General features: G+C 38.1%; 1 protein-coding gene across 1 annotated transcript in view; it reads left to right on the top strand.

Annotated features, from left to right (window-relative positions):
* Positions 1-4,459: 4,459 nt before the first annotated feature.
* Positions 4,460-17,300, top strand: part of SLC13A4 (solute carrier family 13 (sodium/sulfate symporter), member 4) — a 24,795-nt gene continuing 11,954 nt past the window's right edge. Inside the window, exons 1-7 of the mRNA XM_010017121.1 lie at positions 4,460-4,558; positions 10,051-10,179; positions 12,723-12,859; positions 13,388-13,569; positions 14,318-14,372; positions 16,046-16,085; positions 16,783-16,860. Coding sequence (XP_010015423.1) covers positions 4,460-4,558; positions 10,051-10,179; positions 12,723-12,859; positions 13,388-13,569; positions 14,318-14,372; positions 16,046-16,085; positions 16,783-16,860 — 720 coding nt within the window. The remainder of the gene's footprint in view (positions 4,559-10,050; positions 10,180-12,722; positions 12,860-13,387; positions 13,570-14,317; positions 14,373-16,045; positions 16,086-16,782; positions 16,861-17,300) is intronic.

The following is a 17,300-nucleotide window of genomic DNA, read 5'->3' on the forward strand; positions in this document are numbered from 1 at the left end:
GGCCCTCTGAAAAAGGAAAAAGTTTCATAACTGTCAGTCTAAGAAATTATGCCACATTGTTCATTCCAAATATTCTTGTAAATAAGCACTGTCTGATTCACTTCATTTGGCTTAGCCAGTTTTTAATTGCAATAACATTTGCAGAAAACAAAGGGCATTGTGAATACCAGCAGCAAACAATGCCTGTGAACATACTCTCTGCTTCCTAAAGCTTCCCTCCCAAACAGACTGCAATGATTCTTTTATTATTTGCACATGACTTTGCTTCTGCTCCTTGTTTTTTGAAGGGAACATTTCCTCAGCAGAGTCAAAGGCCCTGTTTATTTTAATGATGACACGTTTTTCCTGATTCTATCACTTGAGCGTAGGCCATCTAAACCCATGCTTCAGAACCCTCCTGAGGCAAGGGAAGAAGGTGCATTAAAACATGGTGCTGAATTTAGTGGTGTGGCTCATTTTTGGTGGTAAATTATGTATTTACTTGTGTGTATGTGTGAATGTATGTGTGCGTAGGTTCATGCATAGCTGTGCATGTAAATTCTGAGTACATGGAGAATGCTAAATTGTTCAGTCAGGGAAAAATTGTATCCAATCACTTAGCAGAAAAGGACATTCATCAGTCCAGTGATGGGAATTATGAATTTGGGAGCAGTGGAGAAACAGTACTTGTTTACAGCAAAAACTGTTTGTAGAAATAGTGCAACTGATTATTATGAATTACAAAAAATATTGACAGAAAATGGACAGAAAAAGAACATAAATCTTGTCAGACAGATGACTGGCATTGAAAATGCAAACTTTTCAAGAGCAAAACCTCTACATTTTATGAACAAATTACACAGACTCTGTTTCTCTGTTGATATTAGAAGCTCTTCTACTTCCAGAGCATGGGAAAACAGCTGAACATTTATTTCATCCTTTCATATCTGCACTCCCTATTTTTCTACCTGCGTAATATTTTAAGGATAAAATCACAAATCCCTGAGGTTGTAAAAAAGAATTGAGGATTCCAGCTCCTGTTCTGAATCACATTTAACTGCTTTTGCATCACTTGAGCAAACGGGATGAACCCTTCTGTGTCCCTTAAAAGGGATACTTCAAGGACTGGAGCTGAAAAAATCCACCCAGCACCACCCTGTTGCAGCAAACAGCAGACAGTGCAAGCAGCCAGAGCACACTGGGTTTGGCAATTACTCATGAGAATGTGGATCCACAGCAGCCTTAGGATCAGGCAGCTGTTCAAAGGGCTTATAAAAGACAGTCAGTCCTGTTTCTCACAGCAGTTTCTATATGTGTATGCATGACTGTGCATGTTTGCTTTTAGATGCACATATGTGTAGGTGCACCTTCATACCTGAAGATGTTTGTTGGCCATCTTCAAAGCCTGGCTGGCATATGGCAAAGGGAACTGAAAACCTCAACCACAAAGCTATGAGCCACAAGCATCTCCGCCTCCTCTGCTTGCACACACAGCTCAGGGCCTTGCGCTACAGCCCACATGCTCTTTAAGCCTTGAGCATTGACAGTGATCATGTGTTTGTGTTTTCTTCCCATACCATGCTTTATAAACACATGGAGGGGAAATGCCTTAAAGTGCATTCCTAAAACCAGCTATGCTTCTTGGCTCCCTGAAGCACCACTTGCTGGAAGAGCCTGGAAGCAGAGCAATTCATAAATCCCTTATAGCCAGTGGCTCTAAGTCTGAAAAGATAACAAGATAACAGCAAGCATGCTAGCAGTTACCATCCAGAGAAATACCTCCCAGCCATGATCCTCACCCCACAACAGGACTGTCCAGCAGTCAGAATTCACTCATCAGTAAGTATCACATAGAAAAGAATTACAGATAATCTTGAATATCCAATCTCTATGGCATACATACCTTACAAATCTGTAGTTGAAACCTTTATCTCCTCAACAGAAAATGAAGTTTTTCTGAGTTTGTTTCCCTCTTCCCATTACTGTGTGTAATGTAGAAAAAAGATGGTTTTTTTGGGAATATGCTTGGAGTGCCCAGATTAATTTAACAGAGACTATCAATGTAATAATAAAAATATTCTATATAAAACTTATTGGTTTTGCACTGTATTGATTCCAGTGGCAGATTTATCATTTAGCAACTTGCAGCTTGAGTAATTGGTTATGTCAGACTGTGAAACTCTTCATGGGAGTGTTGCTGCGTTGCTTCAGGCAAGACTTGCAGAGCTAAGCCATCCCCCTGGCTTAGGGCTAGAGACCACAGACACCAATATGGCGGATGATCAAATAGCGTTTATTGTGCACACAGGAGCATTATATACCTTTCGCAGTGCGGAACTGAGCGTGTCAGCCAATCAGGGGGCAAGTCAGCGGTTTTTACCTTATAAGGTATTATTCTACGTGGTGCTTATAGCTTACTTCGAGCGCCAGGCCTTACTCTACAATGGGAGTAACGGTATGAGAGAAGGAACACCCTTCCCTTTGACAGGCAGGGGGAGGTAATAAATAGGATTTAGTGTGCCTCTGTTTTCCAGAGTTCAAGTGGGAAGGAGCAGTCTGTCTCAGGGCAGCTCTCTGGGCTTAGGACAGCTTCCCTCCCTCAGAATTGCTCAAGATGCAAACATAGATTGCCTGCTCCCCAGCTCATATTGCATCTCATCACTTCAGACTGTCGTGTATATAGATAGTCTTCTCTTAGAGGGTAAATAGCCATTGCCTCTAGATGGCATCTCTTACCTGCCCTTTGACCTTACAGATCATAAAAAAGTGAAACAAAGCATAGATTTAAAAAATAAAAATAAAAAAATGTAAATAAAGTTTTTGAGTATTCTAGACGTTATTTTAGTTTCTCTAAAACAACTGACAAACAGGTATAAATTCGTACCTGGTATTGGCCAACCCCAAATCTTCACATTAACTATATTTTTACTTCCAGAACTAATTGCTAAATTTGCCTGAAAAGTCTCAAGGTTCTGTTGCTTGATGGAAGTTTCAAGGTATAGAAATGTTACACGGTCTTAGATATAACTACTAATTCCAGGAAAAATTCACCCTGCCCATCAAACTCTTCTGCAGGTCTGTCTGTCAGTTGTCCAGGACTCTGTCACAGAGACATTGCAGTTCAGTCTGGGGAGCTCAGTCTGTGTCTGACTAGTGGAGTGTGAGGAGAAAGCAGGCAAGCAAGGTTTGGGAGCATTAAAAATCCAAGGTGTGTGGCTTCCTATGAGATAGAGGACAAATGGATACCTGTGTACTGGTTGTACATTCAACAGCCAATGGATTCAGTCCTAAATCTCCCGTACTTTCTGCCCCACAAAAAAAGCATTAATTATGGCAGAGTTGTAGAAAAGTTTCTCCACCAGAAGACTAGAGTAGAAAGCCTAAAAATCCTCGATTTGAGTCTGAATCCTATGGTTACTGAGGACACATGAATCAGTAGAGATTAGCTCATGTCTTATGAATAAGTGACATTCATGGATCAGGACAGAAGAAACATGAAAGACAAAAGATACTGTTTAGAAAACAATGATTATTTATTTCTCATCAGTACCGGGACCTTGAAACAATAACAAGCTGTTCAGCAACTTAAAAAAGGTCTTTTTGTACGTTTGTGTGCATGTCAGAAAGAGGAGGCTGCTGATTTTCTCAACTGTTCTTACTGGCATTTGGATAATGGGCGGAGCAACTACTACCTTCTGCAGTCCTCATTGGTGAATTAGAGTTGAATGAAGCTTTTTAACAAGTTTTTATCTTGAGACCAAGTATAATCTGTGTTGGAATTGCTGCCCTGTGAATTCTAAGCTCAGGGCAAAAGTAGGGTAAAGGTAGATACAAAGCAGAAGCCAAAACTATAACAAAGAAACAAAACCTGCAAAAGTTGCAGATGGTTTAATTTTTATTTTTTATTTTTAAAAAAGAATACTTGCAAATTTGCTTCTGTGAACCAAAAAATAAATTGTTGGTTTTGATAATTTTCCAGCAGAAGAGAAACCTGTATTTCAGACATTCAAACTACTAATCAGGAGGAAAAGCAGCCCAAAGCATATTTTCCCTGGTTTATGAAAACAGGACTTACATTGCTAGATGATGGAAGAAAAAAAATTTCCAAAACACGGACATAAGGATGCAACACAGCTATACCTGTCATTTTGAATTAAAAAGAAAAATTTTCAGAAGATCACTATGCTTCAACTTGCAAGCACCTGCATGTTATGGTGTGAAAATAATTTGGATGTGCTGGTGAGCCCTACATAAACTGAATGTCTTTTTAATTAAAAAATCTTTTTGAAACAGCAGCTTGAAGAATAAATAAATTAAGAAAGATATTTTAGGTAATTGGTTGGGATAGGAAATGAGGCAGTGAAAGACCTGTCAGGGTAATCCAGGCACAGGTGAAGGAAAACGTGGAGTGGAAGTTGGAGTAACTGAGGAACCAGAGAAGAAATCCAAGTACAAGAAAGCCACCAGAAAGTAAAAGAATATGGCAATGATAAAGGAGATTCTCCGATCCAGAAATCTCTTGCTCGTTGTTCTCATTCCAATTCTGCTGCTTCCTCTGCCACTCTTACACCCCAGTAGCGTGAGTACCTTTTCATTTTCTTTTTTAACTAAACCTCTGAGTGCAGCAGGTAGTCATGGATAAGTCTGCAGTGTGCAAAAAAACCCTAAGATCTAAACAAGCATAGCTCTTAGAAAAACCAAGGACTCAAATTTAAAGGACTGGGAAGGTCACTGAGAAGTCATCACAGTAAGAACCAGAGCTGCCTTTAGTCATGTCACAAGCAGAGGTGAAGAACCAGGTAAAGCTAGTAAAGAACTATCATAAAGGAAAAATATTGTATCTTTTCTTTTCCTACAATAATGTGTGTGTGAAAGGGGAACAGAACAAACACATCCATAAAATTTTCTTTAAGAAGAAGTCTTTAAAAGGAATACTTCTAGCATATTTATTTTTTAGCAATAAGTATGCATGGAGGGACTTTCAATTTAGTGTTGGATTATAGGGTAGCAATTCAAGTGAGGCCGGAGCTAGGACTCGGGGACAGACGTAGGACCATACATGTCACTAACTATTCTAAAGCATGTGTAGGTACCTCTACTGAAATGTTGCAGATCTGGTAGTGGCTAATAAATTATGTCTCATAGCCATACACAACAACGCAAAGCAGGGAACAGTTTAGTGCTTAACACACAGACAAGGGAATGGGAGTAAATGCAGCTGCATTCCAGACATGATTTTGGAGCTACTGAGTACCCTTGGCCATGTGGTTACCTCCTCCTTATGCACATCTCTGCAGTTATAAAATAACAATGTTTTCCAGCCTTACAGAGATGGTGATGTTTAACTTATCAAAATTTGCACTGTATTAAAAATTCTGCAGTTGGTGCTTCCACATATTTCTAGACATAAATCTGGCCAAATGGTGCAGCAATTTCCATTCTGTCCTCTACTCTGCTAAAGATTAATTCTTCCTTCTAGTATCAGAGGATTTATGAATACTTCTGCTTTATCAAATAGAAAGGCAAAAGGCTAGAAATTGTGTAGCAGTTTTAAAAAATGAAACTGTAGTATTTTGTATGGAAAGGAAAACAGGATTCAAGAAAAGGTAATGTTCCTACACCACTGAACTGTATGTTGCCCTTGGAATAGGTTTTCCTGTCCTAAACTTCAGTGTATATCTTAGTTGTCCTCTTATAGTGGTTTTCCGTATCTTATCTCTCAAAATGGAATAAATGACAGGTAATTATGCTCTTCTTTGGAGAACAGCTGGGCTCACCATTTTACAGAGGCTTGCTTTTAAAACAGTTTTGTCTCCCCCAGTGTCACTGGAAGGGCGATGTAAGAACAGATACTCCTGATGTGCCCATATGGCACTATAACTGCAGCATGCTTTATGTCCCTTGAGAACCTCTCCTAGGAAACATGAGATTCACTGTATTAAAATTTGTCACTTTTGCTTGCTCCCTGCTGGACACAGAGGTGCAATAAGGAAACTTTAATAACCAAGGCAGTTGTAATAGTGTCATTTGGGTGCTGAGACAGAAGTTCACTAACACTACTACGGCAAGAATTGCTGCTATACAGTACAAGCTGCTCTGTGCTATAACTCTGCACCTTGTGCTGTTGGTTTATGGCAAAGTGATTTTGAAAAACCATCAGATGATGTTTTACATCCATTTCGTATACACATGAATGATCACAGATGGTAAACTATAGCTGTGAATCTGACCCAGGGTTGGACAAATGTTTATAATTCTATTAAGAGAACATCTACACGAAATGAACTTAGTTAACAATACACTACTTAAGTGGTTTAGTGTAGTATTACTTCATTACAACCCATTGACTATGATTGCTTCTTAAACCCAAAGATTAAATTTGTCTCCTGCTCACTTACTTATATTTTAATTTATCAGACAATTTTATTAGTTTTCTGTCTGTCTTCTAGAAGTCAGAATTGCCAGGTGGTTTATATTTCCAGTTCTGCAGGGAATCAGCTTGCAGCTTCTTTGATCAGAACAACTCTGGAAATGTCAAAGGAGCATTACATATGTAGTGGCAAGAGAAATCATACCGAGCACTAGGATTCAGAACTGTTTGCAGATATGGCTACTGGGAATACTGTCCACAGCTTCTTTTCTGTTGTTTTATGGAAAAGAATGGTTGGGTAAAAAATAAACCTGAGAAAATTTGCTTGAATTCTCCTTCCTTTTCCAAAGGGAATAGATGATGTATGTTCATTCACCTTTGTTTTTACTTATACAAGCTGAAGGAAGATATTTGCAGTGTGATCCCGTAAACTCAGAGAAGGTAGTCCAGAAGCTAGACTACCTCTTCTTTGCACAGCTTAACCACATGCCTGCATGCAAGATATGCAAAGCACATCTTTAACTGGTCAAATCTCCAACACAGAGTTTGTTCTGAGATCATCAGATGTTTTAGTTAGAACAGTTTTATGCATGACATTTATTGTGACTTTTTTTAGCCATACTTTCCTTTCAGCTCCTTTTCTTTCACCTAATGGACTGATTGAAGGTAGGTGGTAGTCCCTCCAACCATCACATGTTTTCCTATTCTTTGCTTCAAGCCCTGCGGTGAGCTTAACAGTAATTTTCAGCTATACAACAAGAAGTGAGAACAGTGAAACAGTTAAAATTATAGACCCTCTACTTCATTCCAGTACTTAGTAGCTCTGGTAACCATTAATTAAATATATAAATTCAGTTCAATTAAATAGAAGAGATTAATATGGTTTTCTTGTAAACGAGTTGTTTTAAAGTGTTGAGAAAACAGAGAAGGTTGCTAGACAAGCTGATTAAGTTTTTAGTGGAGATTATAAAACCTGGCTTTCCTAGTACTTCCTATCCAGTTTTACACCATTTAAAAATGTGCTTTATTTTAGTTTTGTTTGTAAACTGATTAGAGCCTACTGTATAGGAAACAAAAAGACTCAGTGCCCATCCGAGCTAAGTTTTGATAGAGATGCAACCTCCCTTTCTCCTATTCTATTTCCATTACAAGTCTACTTTATGGCTACACACAGAGCAATAGAAGATAACAAGCTATGCTCAAAGAAATTAAAGAGTATATTTTTGGAGTAAGAAAATAGTTTGAAATCAGGTTAGGGTAAAATTAATTTTATAAATTTTTGGCAAAGTATCTCTTGGATCTTACACCTGCACTGCTTTAGAAAAAATATCAATGTTTTTTTCATTGAGGCGTTTTTCTCCTCAGACAACTGCTGGACGTCATAGAGAGCCCACGCAAACATAGTAACTTGTTAGCAGAAGTTAATGAGTTAAAAAATAATAAAATGTGTCAAATAGTTACTAAGTCACAAAAATTACTCTATGCTCTACTCTTTGTGGAATATCAACCACGAAGTGCGATGTAGTTAAAGGTGACTCAGCAGCAAGTTGGCTAAAGCCAATCCATCCACTCTGTGACTCTCATCTAAAATAATTTTGCCTTCCTAGTAGAGATTACTAAAAAACTCTAATGCCTGTCATGTCACCTTTTAAATTATTTCAATTTTTAAGTCAAATTTTTTTTTTTTTTTTTTTTTAAAGAGTGATCACTCAAAGTTGTTGCAAACTGAACACCAATCTTTGGAGTTTCAAACAGCATAGCAATTTCATTTTGTAAAATGCATGTTTCACAATCCATGAACATTAAAAATACCCCTCTCGTCCATTCTAAACCAACATTCTCTAGCCTCTATTTTTCTTGGTAGCAATGAAGCTACGACTGCTATTCAATCTTTTATTTCAATATTTATCTGAAGGACCTGATCATAGAGGACTAGTGAAACCTCTACTGGAGACTTAAAACGTAAATTACTGTTCTATAATAGTTAAGGAAGAGAAACAGATATGCACATTTCTGTGTGGTTCAGAGTTCTTATCTATCCATAAACAACAATCCAGAGCTAAATTTCTTCAATACCTTTTCAGATACTCTTTCTACTCTCTAAAGTAATTGGAGGTAATCTGGTTAAAGGAAATAATGTTTCCTGATAGCTTTATTTCTGTTATTTTGATGGCCCTGCCTGCTTGTATTAGAACTGTTTAATCTTATATTTTTCTGAAATAGAAGTCAGAAAAGGAGGTCTGATGGCTAATATAAACACAGCTTCTGGATAAGTTTAGCTGCAATCTTTAAGCAAGTTAAGAAAATAGCACATAGCAATCTATCTTAACTTTTTGTCTGAACTGTGTTCTGCCTCTTGTTACTATCAACTGCACTAAAAAAAGAGGATTAGCTGATTGTGACTCTTTGTTAGGAGTAATGTAAAAAGGATGTGCAAATACAAGCTATTCATTCATTCCATTGAACCCACATCCCTGTATAGTCCTGCTTCAGACTTCACCACCTTTTTCATAAAACTGATGGGGAAAAAAAAAAAAGTGTAATACACACTCATTGATTTGCACAAGATTCTGTGGGAATGCTTGTGTGTCTTCTTGAAAGCTACTTAATTTGGGAGTCATCTGGCCAGGAAACAAACGTAATGAAATTGTATTTGTTAACAATGAATTTCCTAAACAATAACCAATGTGAACTGTGGATCCATGCAGCTCAATAAGTTCATATTCGGTGAATAATGAAGAATGGTTAGATTTACAGCTGGTGTAAATCAGTGCTGACCTACTAGCTTCCATAGAACTGCCAGTTAGCCCCAGTAATTTCTGTAATTGTTAATAGGAAATGTCCCCAGGTTTCTAAATATAGCAAACTGAGCCTAAGAAGAGCTCAGCTGCATGCCATAAAGACATACTTATCAATAAAAAATGGACCAGAAAAGTTTTGTGAAGTAGCTGTGTTTTCCTTTTAAAATATTCAGCAGATAGTACCTTTCTCCATCATATACCAGTTCTCCATGAACACTCAGCATGATGTTCTCTATGGCTTTCTCTACCAGAACCTTTGACAGCAACAAATTTGTTTGATTAACTCTGTTAATCCACTGCCTCTAAACCCTTCAGGTCTGTGGTCTTCTTCCAAGGGTCTGTGGAAATCACCTGAGAAAATAAAATCAACTGATGAAAAACTTAGCTTTGCACACTATTAAAAACCCCCCAATTTTTCAGAGTATTTCCCAAAAAAAAGGCACACTGAAGCTTTATCCATGCTATAGCAAATACAGATGTTCTCACCTGATCCTGAAAGCTACAAGTTCCTCTTCTTGTCCAATACTGGAGAGAAGTACCACCTCCACAGGACCAATCTGAGGAGTCATGGTTGAACATGTGGTAAGTATTGGAATATGCAAATCAAACAAATCTGTAAATGCACCTGGAACCATTATTCTGCTGATAAATATGTTTATCCCAATGTTTTGCGCTAGCTATTGTGTGAAACCTTTCATTAGCATCATCTTCTGGAACTGGCCTTTCAGATGGCAGCCTAGACTTCGTACCCAAACAGCTGCACCTTTGAAAGTCTTTATGCAGTCCTTGTTGAGTTTATGTCCAGGCACTTGCAGTCTGATGAGTCCTGTGAACATGTTCACAATGTTTCCACAGCAGGTCATGAGGCAGTCATGTAACCTCTGTGCTTTCTTCCTGCAGGAAGCTTCATGTGCCTACGTGCTGATCGTGACAGCTGTATACTGGGTCTCTGAAGCAGTACCACTTGGTGCAGCAGCCTTAGTTCCTGCTTTCCTATACCCACTTTTTGGAGTCATGAAGTCCAGTGAGGTCAGACGTGTGCACTTTTTTATCATTTAATATTCTTACTCTCACTTAATTATTTGAATAAAACTAATCTTAGTAGACTAGCAAGACTAAGAGCTATAGGAGGAAAAAAAGTGCATCTTGTAATGTGTAACTATGGCTGACCAACTCTTTCTTCTACTGAGGATACATATAGGACAGGCTATATTAGCCAAGAGGCATGTCCATCCTGCCAGCTACTGCATAACAAACAATTCCCAAAACCTATTGCATCAAAGGATCCCACCTTTCCACTTCTCCAAAACCATGTAAAGATCAGTTATTGATTATGTATAAGGCAAGAGATTACAAACACAGTTACTATTTACTGGTTAATACTAGATAATTTTGTTACCCAGGTGAGTGTCTAATACGTTTTCCCCACTGTAGCCTTAGTGATGTCTTGTAGCCATAGATTCTAAGGCAAAGGAGCAGCCATACAAAAAAGTCTCTATGATCAGTTCTGAATTTGCTTACTTGAGTTATTTTTTGAATGTTACTTTCTTTCATGATATGCCAAAACTTTATTTTATTTCACCTATAGCTTTCCCCTACTACTTTTTTCTCTCTCTTTTTTGAGCATGAGGGGGCATGACTTGATTTACAAGGATTAGAAATATGGATAAGAACACAGAAGAATATATAGCAACCATAAAATTGCTGAATTTCTAACACAATCTAGCACTGGGAATACCCATAAATGGATGGACTCAAGCATGAACCAAGAGTTTTATGACCTGTCTTACTCCTCCCAGTGGTGCAACAACTGTGTAATATAATCAGATACATTTCCATGCCAACACAGTCAGATATTTTCAGGATTTTCTTTTTCTTTTTCTAACATAAAGATAAAGTAATTATGCATTTTCACTACAAAATTCTGCAGCATATTGGAGAAGACAGCTTGACAGAAATTCAATGTAATATCAAATTATATGACAGTAAGACTACTGCAGAGAATGTTTTATTTGCTTTAGGAACAATAAAAAACCTTCGTATTATAAAATAACCAACTCTGACGATGTTGCAATATTTCCTATATGCTGTTTTAGAATGCCAAAGAAACCCAGGGCTCTTGCCTAGCAGTTTAAGGTACAAATAACTCACAGGAGCTTAAGAACATGAGCTAGTGTGTTGTATATATGTTTGCATGTATTAATAAGAATATTGGTATTTGCTTGTTTATCAAAAATGACTGTGAAAGAAATAAAAGAAAACAACAGATGCTTTGTGCTGCTGGCTTGAAGGATTTCTTTCATTCAGTTCAAGATCTCTTTTTAACAAGGTAGCAGGAAAATAAAGAAAGTTAATGGGAAAGAAACCAGTGGAAGAAAGCCAAAAAAGTGATATTTAAGTGTCCCGGCACACAACTATGATGGCCAAGTCTATTTAGGTCATGACGGGGATTTGTTAAATAATTAAATAATTAATATGCTGCAACTTTCACAAAATAACTTTAGTGTCTTTCTTGCACTTTTATGGAGGGGCATCAGTATAACTGAGGACAATAGAAAAAATACTGCTTCTCCTGATTTTAATTGTTTTAAAATCCTGGCACCTACATTTTATTAGAGAAACAGATTTAAAGGGAAAAAACTATGGTTTTGGAAAAATATTGCAGCAACAGCTTGGATAGGATTGCATCAGAACAAATTGAAAAATTTACCTAGACTCCAAGCATGTGTTTGTAACTTTTGTTTTCTCCCATTTTGTTTGCTTTCACACAAGAGAGGGTGCCTGTGTGAATGTTTTGGTTTATTTTATTTGTTATTTTTTCAGTCACTTCACAGCATATCTTCTTATATCTTAGCAAAACTCAGATTCAAGAATGTTGTTTTGGAGGACCATGCATAGTCTCTGATTTTTTTCCTGAGCCAGCTGATGCTTTTTGCTCATCCCCTTTAAATTAAAGTTCTCTTTTTTGAAACTTTGCCTTATTTTCTTGATAGAATGGAGATGTATTTCCATTGTGAAAAGCTCTGGCACAGGGTTTGTGGATCATCACAATAATATCCCTTTATTGCATTCAGAGAGCATGTCCCAAAAGACATTTTTACTGACCTGTAGGTTCTAGAAATGCCACGTTTTGCCCAACAGTTGAACATGACATGTAAAATATAAAGAAGATAGACAATGACATTTCCAACATGAAAAAGCAGCTGAAGTGCATGAATAAGCTGCCTTCAGAGCAGAGGTTTGTCTGTGGCTTTTTCAGTCTGGCCTAGCTGAGTATGATTGATTGTCTGCAGGGAGTGAACATCCTGCTCGAAGTAAAATTTCTCTTGATTTCTTCAAAACTGAGAAACCTATCAACAAGTGGGTATTAAGACTTTTTTTTTTTTTTGTAAACACAACACGAAATATTAACAATAACATTTTGACTTATGAGCTCTTAATTTTTTCCAGCTCTCTGTCATTTTTTCTCTAGGGGGAAAAAATCCACAATACCATATTTCTTCTCATTCAGCATGCATTCTGTGTAGGGTAATTATTGCTTTTTAACTGTTTCCCCTTTACACTTAATGCAGGTGGCTGCTGAATATTTCAAAAACACAACTTTGCTCCTCATGGGTGTGATTTGTGTGGCAGCTTCTGTAGAAAAGTGGAATCTTCACAAGCGAATTGCCCTGCGCATGGTCATGATGGCTGGAGCAAAGCCAGGCATGTGAGTGAACCTTTAACTTCAGAATAGTATGAGAGTGATAGCAGCAGCTTGAAAAATCAAACACCACCACTGACTTTACCATCCATGGGCAAAAGCTAGCTTGGTCTGGGGCTCTTTTACATAACCACCTTTCCTTTCAGAGTTGGAAAGCTTACAATTTTTCTCATCCTCTTTCTGCCAGCTCCCGCTCCTTGGCTTGTTGTCCTTTTGCTTTCTATTTTTTACTGATACTGATTTTAGTCTCTCTATTCCTTCTCTGCCTGTTGTTAAACAAGCACCAAAGGATGATTAAATCCTGGATATGTTGAAAACTGTTTCTCACATCCCATCACGATTTCCATGTGGCAAATGGCTTCCATTGACATGTTGTCACCACAAAACAGAATTGTATCTGCACACAGCATGATATTTTGTCACCCACAAAAAGACCCTGTTTAGTTATCAGTTAACTAATGAAAACATCAGGCAAGGAGGCCTTTAATATTTCTGAAAGTGCCTTCAAAAAGATTTCCCTGTGTTGCACTCCAGGTTGCTTCTTTGCTTCATGTGTTGCACCACAGTGCTCTCCATGTGGCTTTCCAACACATCAACCACAGCCATGGTGATGCCAATCGTGGAGGCAGTGCTCCAGGAGCTAGTGAATGCTGAGGAGGAGCACAAGGTCATCAGTACTGCAGGCAGCACCATTACTGAAGAAAACAAGCCAATAGGTATTTGTCAGTATCGGTCATTCTTTTCTCATTTGTTCATCAGTGACCAGACTTCTTGATACACATTAATCAAATTCTATTGAGGTCAGAGCTGTCTGACTTGTACTGCCAAAGATGCTGGTCCATACTCTTTCTTTTGTACTCTGACACTTCTTTAAAAAAATTAAAGAAAGTTTCAAGATGTGATGGGAGAATTGAAGCTGGGAAACTATTTATGTTGAATAAGGGCATGTACTAGAGTTTGTGTGTCATAAACTCTTAGGATTTTACAGGGCTGGAAGGAAATCTCTGAGAAGAAAGTCAAAGAAATGTAGAACAGGCCCAAAACCATGCTCTGTGGCAACCTGACACTTGTCCATTTACCCCTCCCCTTCCAAGCTGCCCAGGCCAGAGCAGGTGCCACAGAAAAACCTGGTAAGAACTCTTAAGGTTCTTTTTGGTCATTCCTTCCGAGAAAGAAAGGATTTGGGAAAACAGGAACCTCTCTTTTCTTTCAATTCATAGATTCCGGGATGGAAATGTTTTCATCTAACCTTGCCTATTATATGTAGGTATGATATTATTTTAATTGCCAGAAGCATGTGATCAGGATGATATGACACAATAAAATGATGCATAATGGCTGCAGAGTACCAGAGACAGCTTGGACAAGCTTTGGTTTGCAGTAGCTTCTCCAAGTTCAGTGGTATGGCCCAGGGACTCAGCTCAGTTCTTACCCCAAGGGCTGCTTTCTCTTCCTTCATTGCAGATCTCAGCGAAAAGCATGGCCAACCTTCACTGGAGATTATCTTCATCAATGAGGAGTAAGAATGAACCCTGTACATCACGACTGGAGATTTGAGCCCTACACAGGTTGAACAGAGATGAACCCAGGAGTAGAGCCAGGAAGGGCAAGCAGAAGCTTACAAATGAATGTTTCAGATGTGACTGACAAGGAAAGCTTATAAGAGAAATGGGATTAATGTAATGGTTTGGATTTCACTAAAGCTTCCCAGTATTCATTTGGGTTTTTTAACTTTATGGCCGTTTTAGAGAGAAGGAACATGTTTTTCAGGGTTTAAACAATCTTTTTTTGAAGTCTGTGTTTTGTGCTGTATAAAAGAGTGCTGTCCACAGATTCTTATTTCTGCTCCCCTGAAGAAACAATGATGGGGAGGTCCCAAGCAGACTACGGAGTACCCACAGGATGTACCCAGTGGGAAAACAGTTACAGAGGATTCCTGAGGAAAGTCTGAACTATCTGCATTCAAGAGAAGGATGAGAGCAGTGGAACAGGGGGAGGAGGAACTAATAAAAACCACCCCTTCTCTCCACCAAAAATCTGTAAAATATTACTTTCAATAGAAACAAAGTTCTTCAGAAGTTTGAAACACTAATGGTTTTAACCAAGTCTCTATTTCGGGTAAAATCTAGTAAGGTGAAAATGGTAAATCAAGAAAATTACTAATTTCTTTGTCAGATTAACAAGTTAACCAGTAGTTCAAGGTGCCTGAGAGAATATTCAAAGTTATCACCCTAAGATTATGTTATAGGTTAAATCCTGAAGAGCATCTTACAAGTTGTGAGAATAAATTGCACAGTCCCTTCCTGAGCTCCTTCTATGTTGTTAACAACCATTCAAAATAAAAGAGAAACAAGTTCTTGTTATGTCTTTAAAAATTTACTTTAAAACAAACATTATCATTCAAACAGTATATGTTGATGACTTTCAGTTAATTTGCAAGATCTAAATTGTTTTGTCATTAATCTGGAGACTAATGGGTTCTCCAATATTCCCTCTGTTATCTCTTTTTATCCCAGACATATTTTTTGTGCAGTATAGAATCAAATTTTCTGTTTGGCATTGTGCCGTTAATCCCTTTAAGCCCTACTGAAAAGTATGTGTGGGTCCTTTCATAACAGAACTATTACTAATAAGTATTACTTGAAAAAGAGCTTGAAATTTGGTGGGAGAAGAAAAGTAGTACATCTCCTGGAACTAAGTCTGATTTCAGTGTCAAAATAAAAGTTCAGTGGATTGTTTGCATGGTCCACATGCTACACAGGACAGATTTTTATGAAGGCTTTAATGTGATACAGGTAGGTGCTCAGAGACAGCAGGGGAGAGGTTGGCAGAGGAAGAACTTGAGTAGATAAAGATAGCAGTAGCACTGTATTGCTCAGTGATTCACTCTACTGCAAATGGATTCCTTACCTAGAATGCGGTATATACTCCTTAGAATATGTATTTTTTTCTTCCATGGAGGTAGAACCGTGTTACTATACAGCTAGAGATAGATCTGTGAAACATAATGACAAGTCTTATGTATTTGGCCAAGATACCATATAAAAGGTACTAATAAATAGTGTTCTTCACCATTTCTGTAGGTGCCAGTTCTCTCACAGGTGTTGTCCCTCCTACCCACGATGTGTGCCTTTTGAGGGGGCTGGGTGAACAGGCATTTTTAAAGTATTATTTTCCTTTCTTTGTTTTTAGTGCTACTACTACTGACTTCAACTCCTTGATGCACTCGAAGGTATTGTCATAGGTAGTATCTTCTGAGCTACATTGTCTTCTAATGCAGGAACCATCAAAGTGCACACATCTCTGCAACAAACTGCTCTTTCCTTTATTTCAAACAACTAGTGGTAGTTGTCAGGGAGTATGTAATGCGGAATGTCCTACTTTGCATTTAACCTACCAGCCTGCTTGCACAAATCAAATTGGGGAATATTAGTTCTGCAGTGTTTGTTGTACTTACTGCTGGAGATTCTGAGATCGAGTAAGTAAACTAGCAATTCCATACAGTTTCTAGCAAGTTCAGATATTTTATTGCCCAGGTATTGTCCAGATTATTTTATTCAGATCTTTTCTTGTCCAGGTATTGCCAACTTCTGCAGCAGAGACACCTCAGTTACTAGAACAACCCACACATATCACCAAATCATAGCCTCTAGCAAGGGACCTGTTAGATTCACCTACATGGCAGAGGGAGAAGACCTAAACTTACTGTAATCTTACTTTTAAGATCACTTTAAAATAAAATCAGTTTGGATTTTAATTTTTTTTCTCAGGCAAAATTTTAGTGGTGTTTTTTGTTTGGGTTTTGAGGTTTTGGGGCTTTTTTTCAAAAAGCTTACTACCCATGACCTTTACAAAGTATCATATATTCTGATTTAAGTGCTTCTAGGAATTGAAGAAAGGCTAATACAAAGGCATTTGCATCTCTACAGAATATGAATGGTGTGCACATGATAGCCAACCCTATTGGAACAATGAATTCTAAGAGCAATGGGCAGCATCTACCTCAGGTAAGGAGATGTTAGAGCTGTGGGGGTGGGAAAAGACAGATATAACCATCACCTGCTCCCACTCTTTCATGTTTGTTCCTTGAAAGCTGTGTTACATGGAATCTTTCTCCACCATCCTACAGCAGCCATGGCTTGGCCCTTTGCTAGTTCTTGCTCCCATTTAGATGCCCCCAGCACAGGTACTTTCAGAAGATTCTCCCTCAGTGACGAGTACAATGCATTTTAGCTTTACATTCAGTATCAGATCACAAGTTTCCCTTCTTATTTGGCTGTTCTACCCACTTTATTTTTGCAAAGCCTCCTTGGGAAAAACAAACAGGCAAACAAAGAAACAAATGAAACCTCCAAAACCCCAAAACAAACAAACAAAACAAAACTCAAAAGTAACAGCCCTGACACACAAAACCCTACTCAGAACTAAATCAGCAGCAGGCATGGAC

The sequence above is a fragment of the Nestor notabilis genome, unplaced genomic scaffold, assembly GCF_000696875.1.
Source record: "Nestor notabilis isolate BGI_N333 unplaced genomic scaffold, ASM69687v1 scaffold1666, whole genome shotgun sequence".
Taxonomy (NCBI): Eukaryota; Metazoa; Chordata; class Aves; order Psittaciformes; family Psittacidae; genus Nestor; species Nestor notabilis.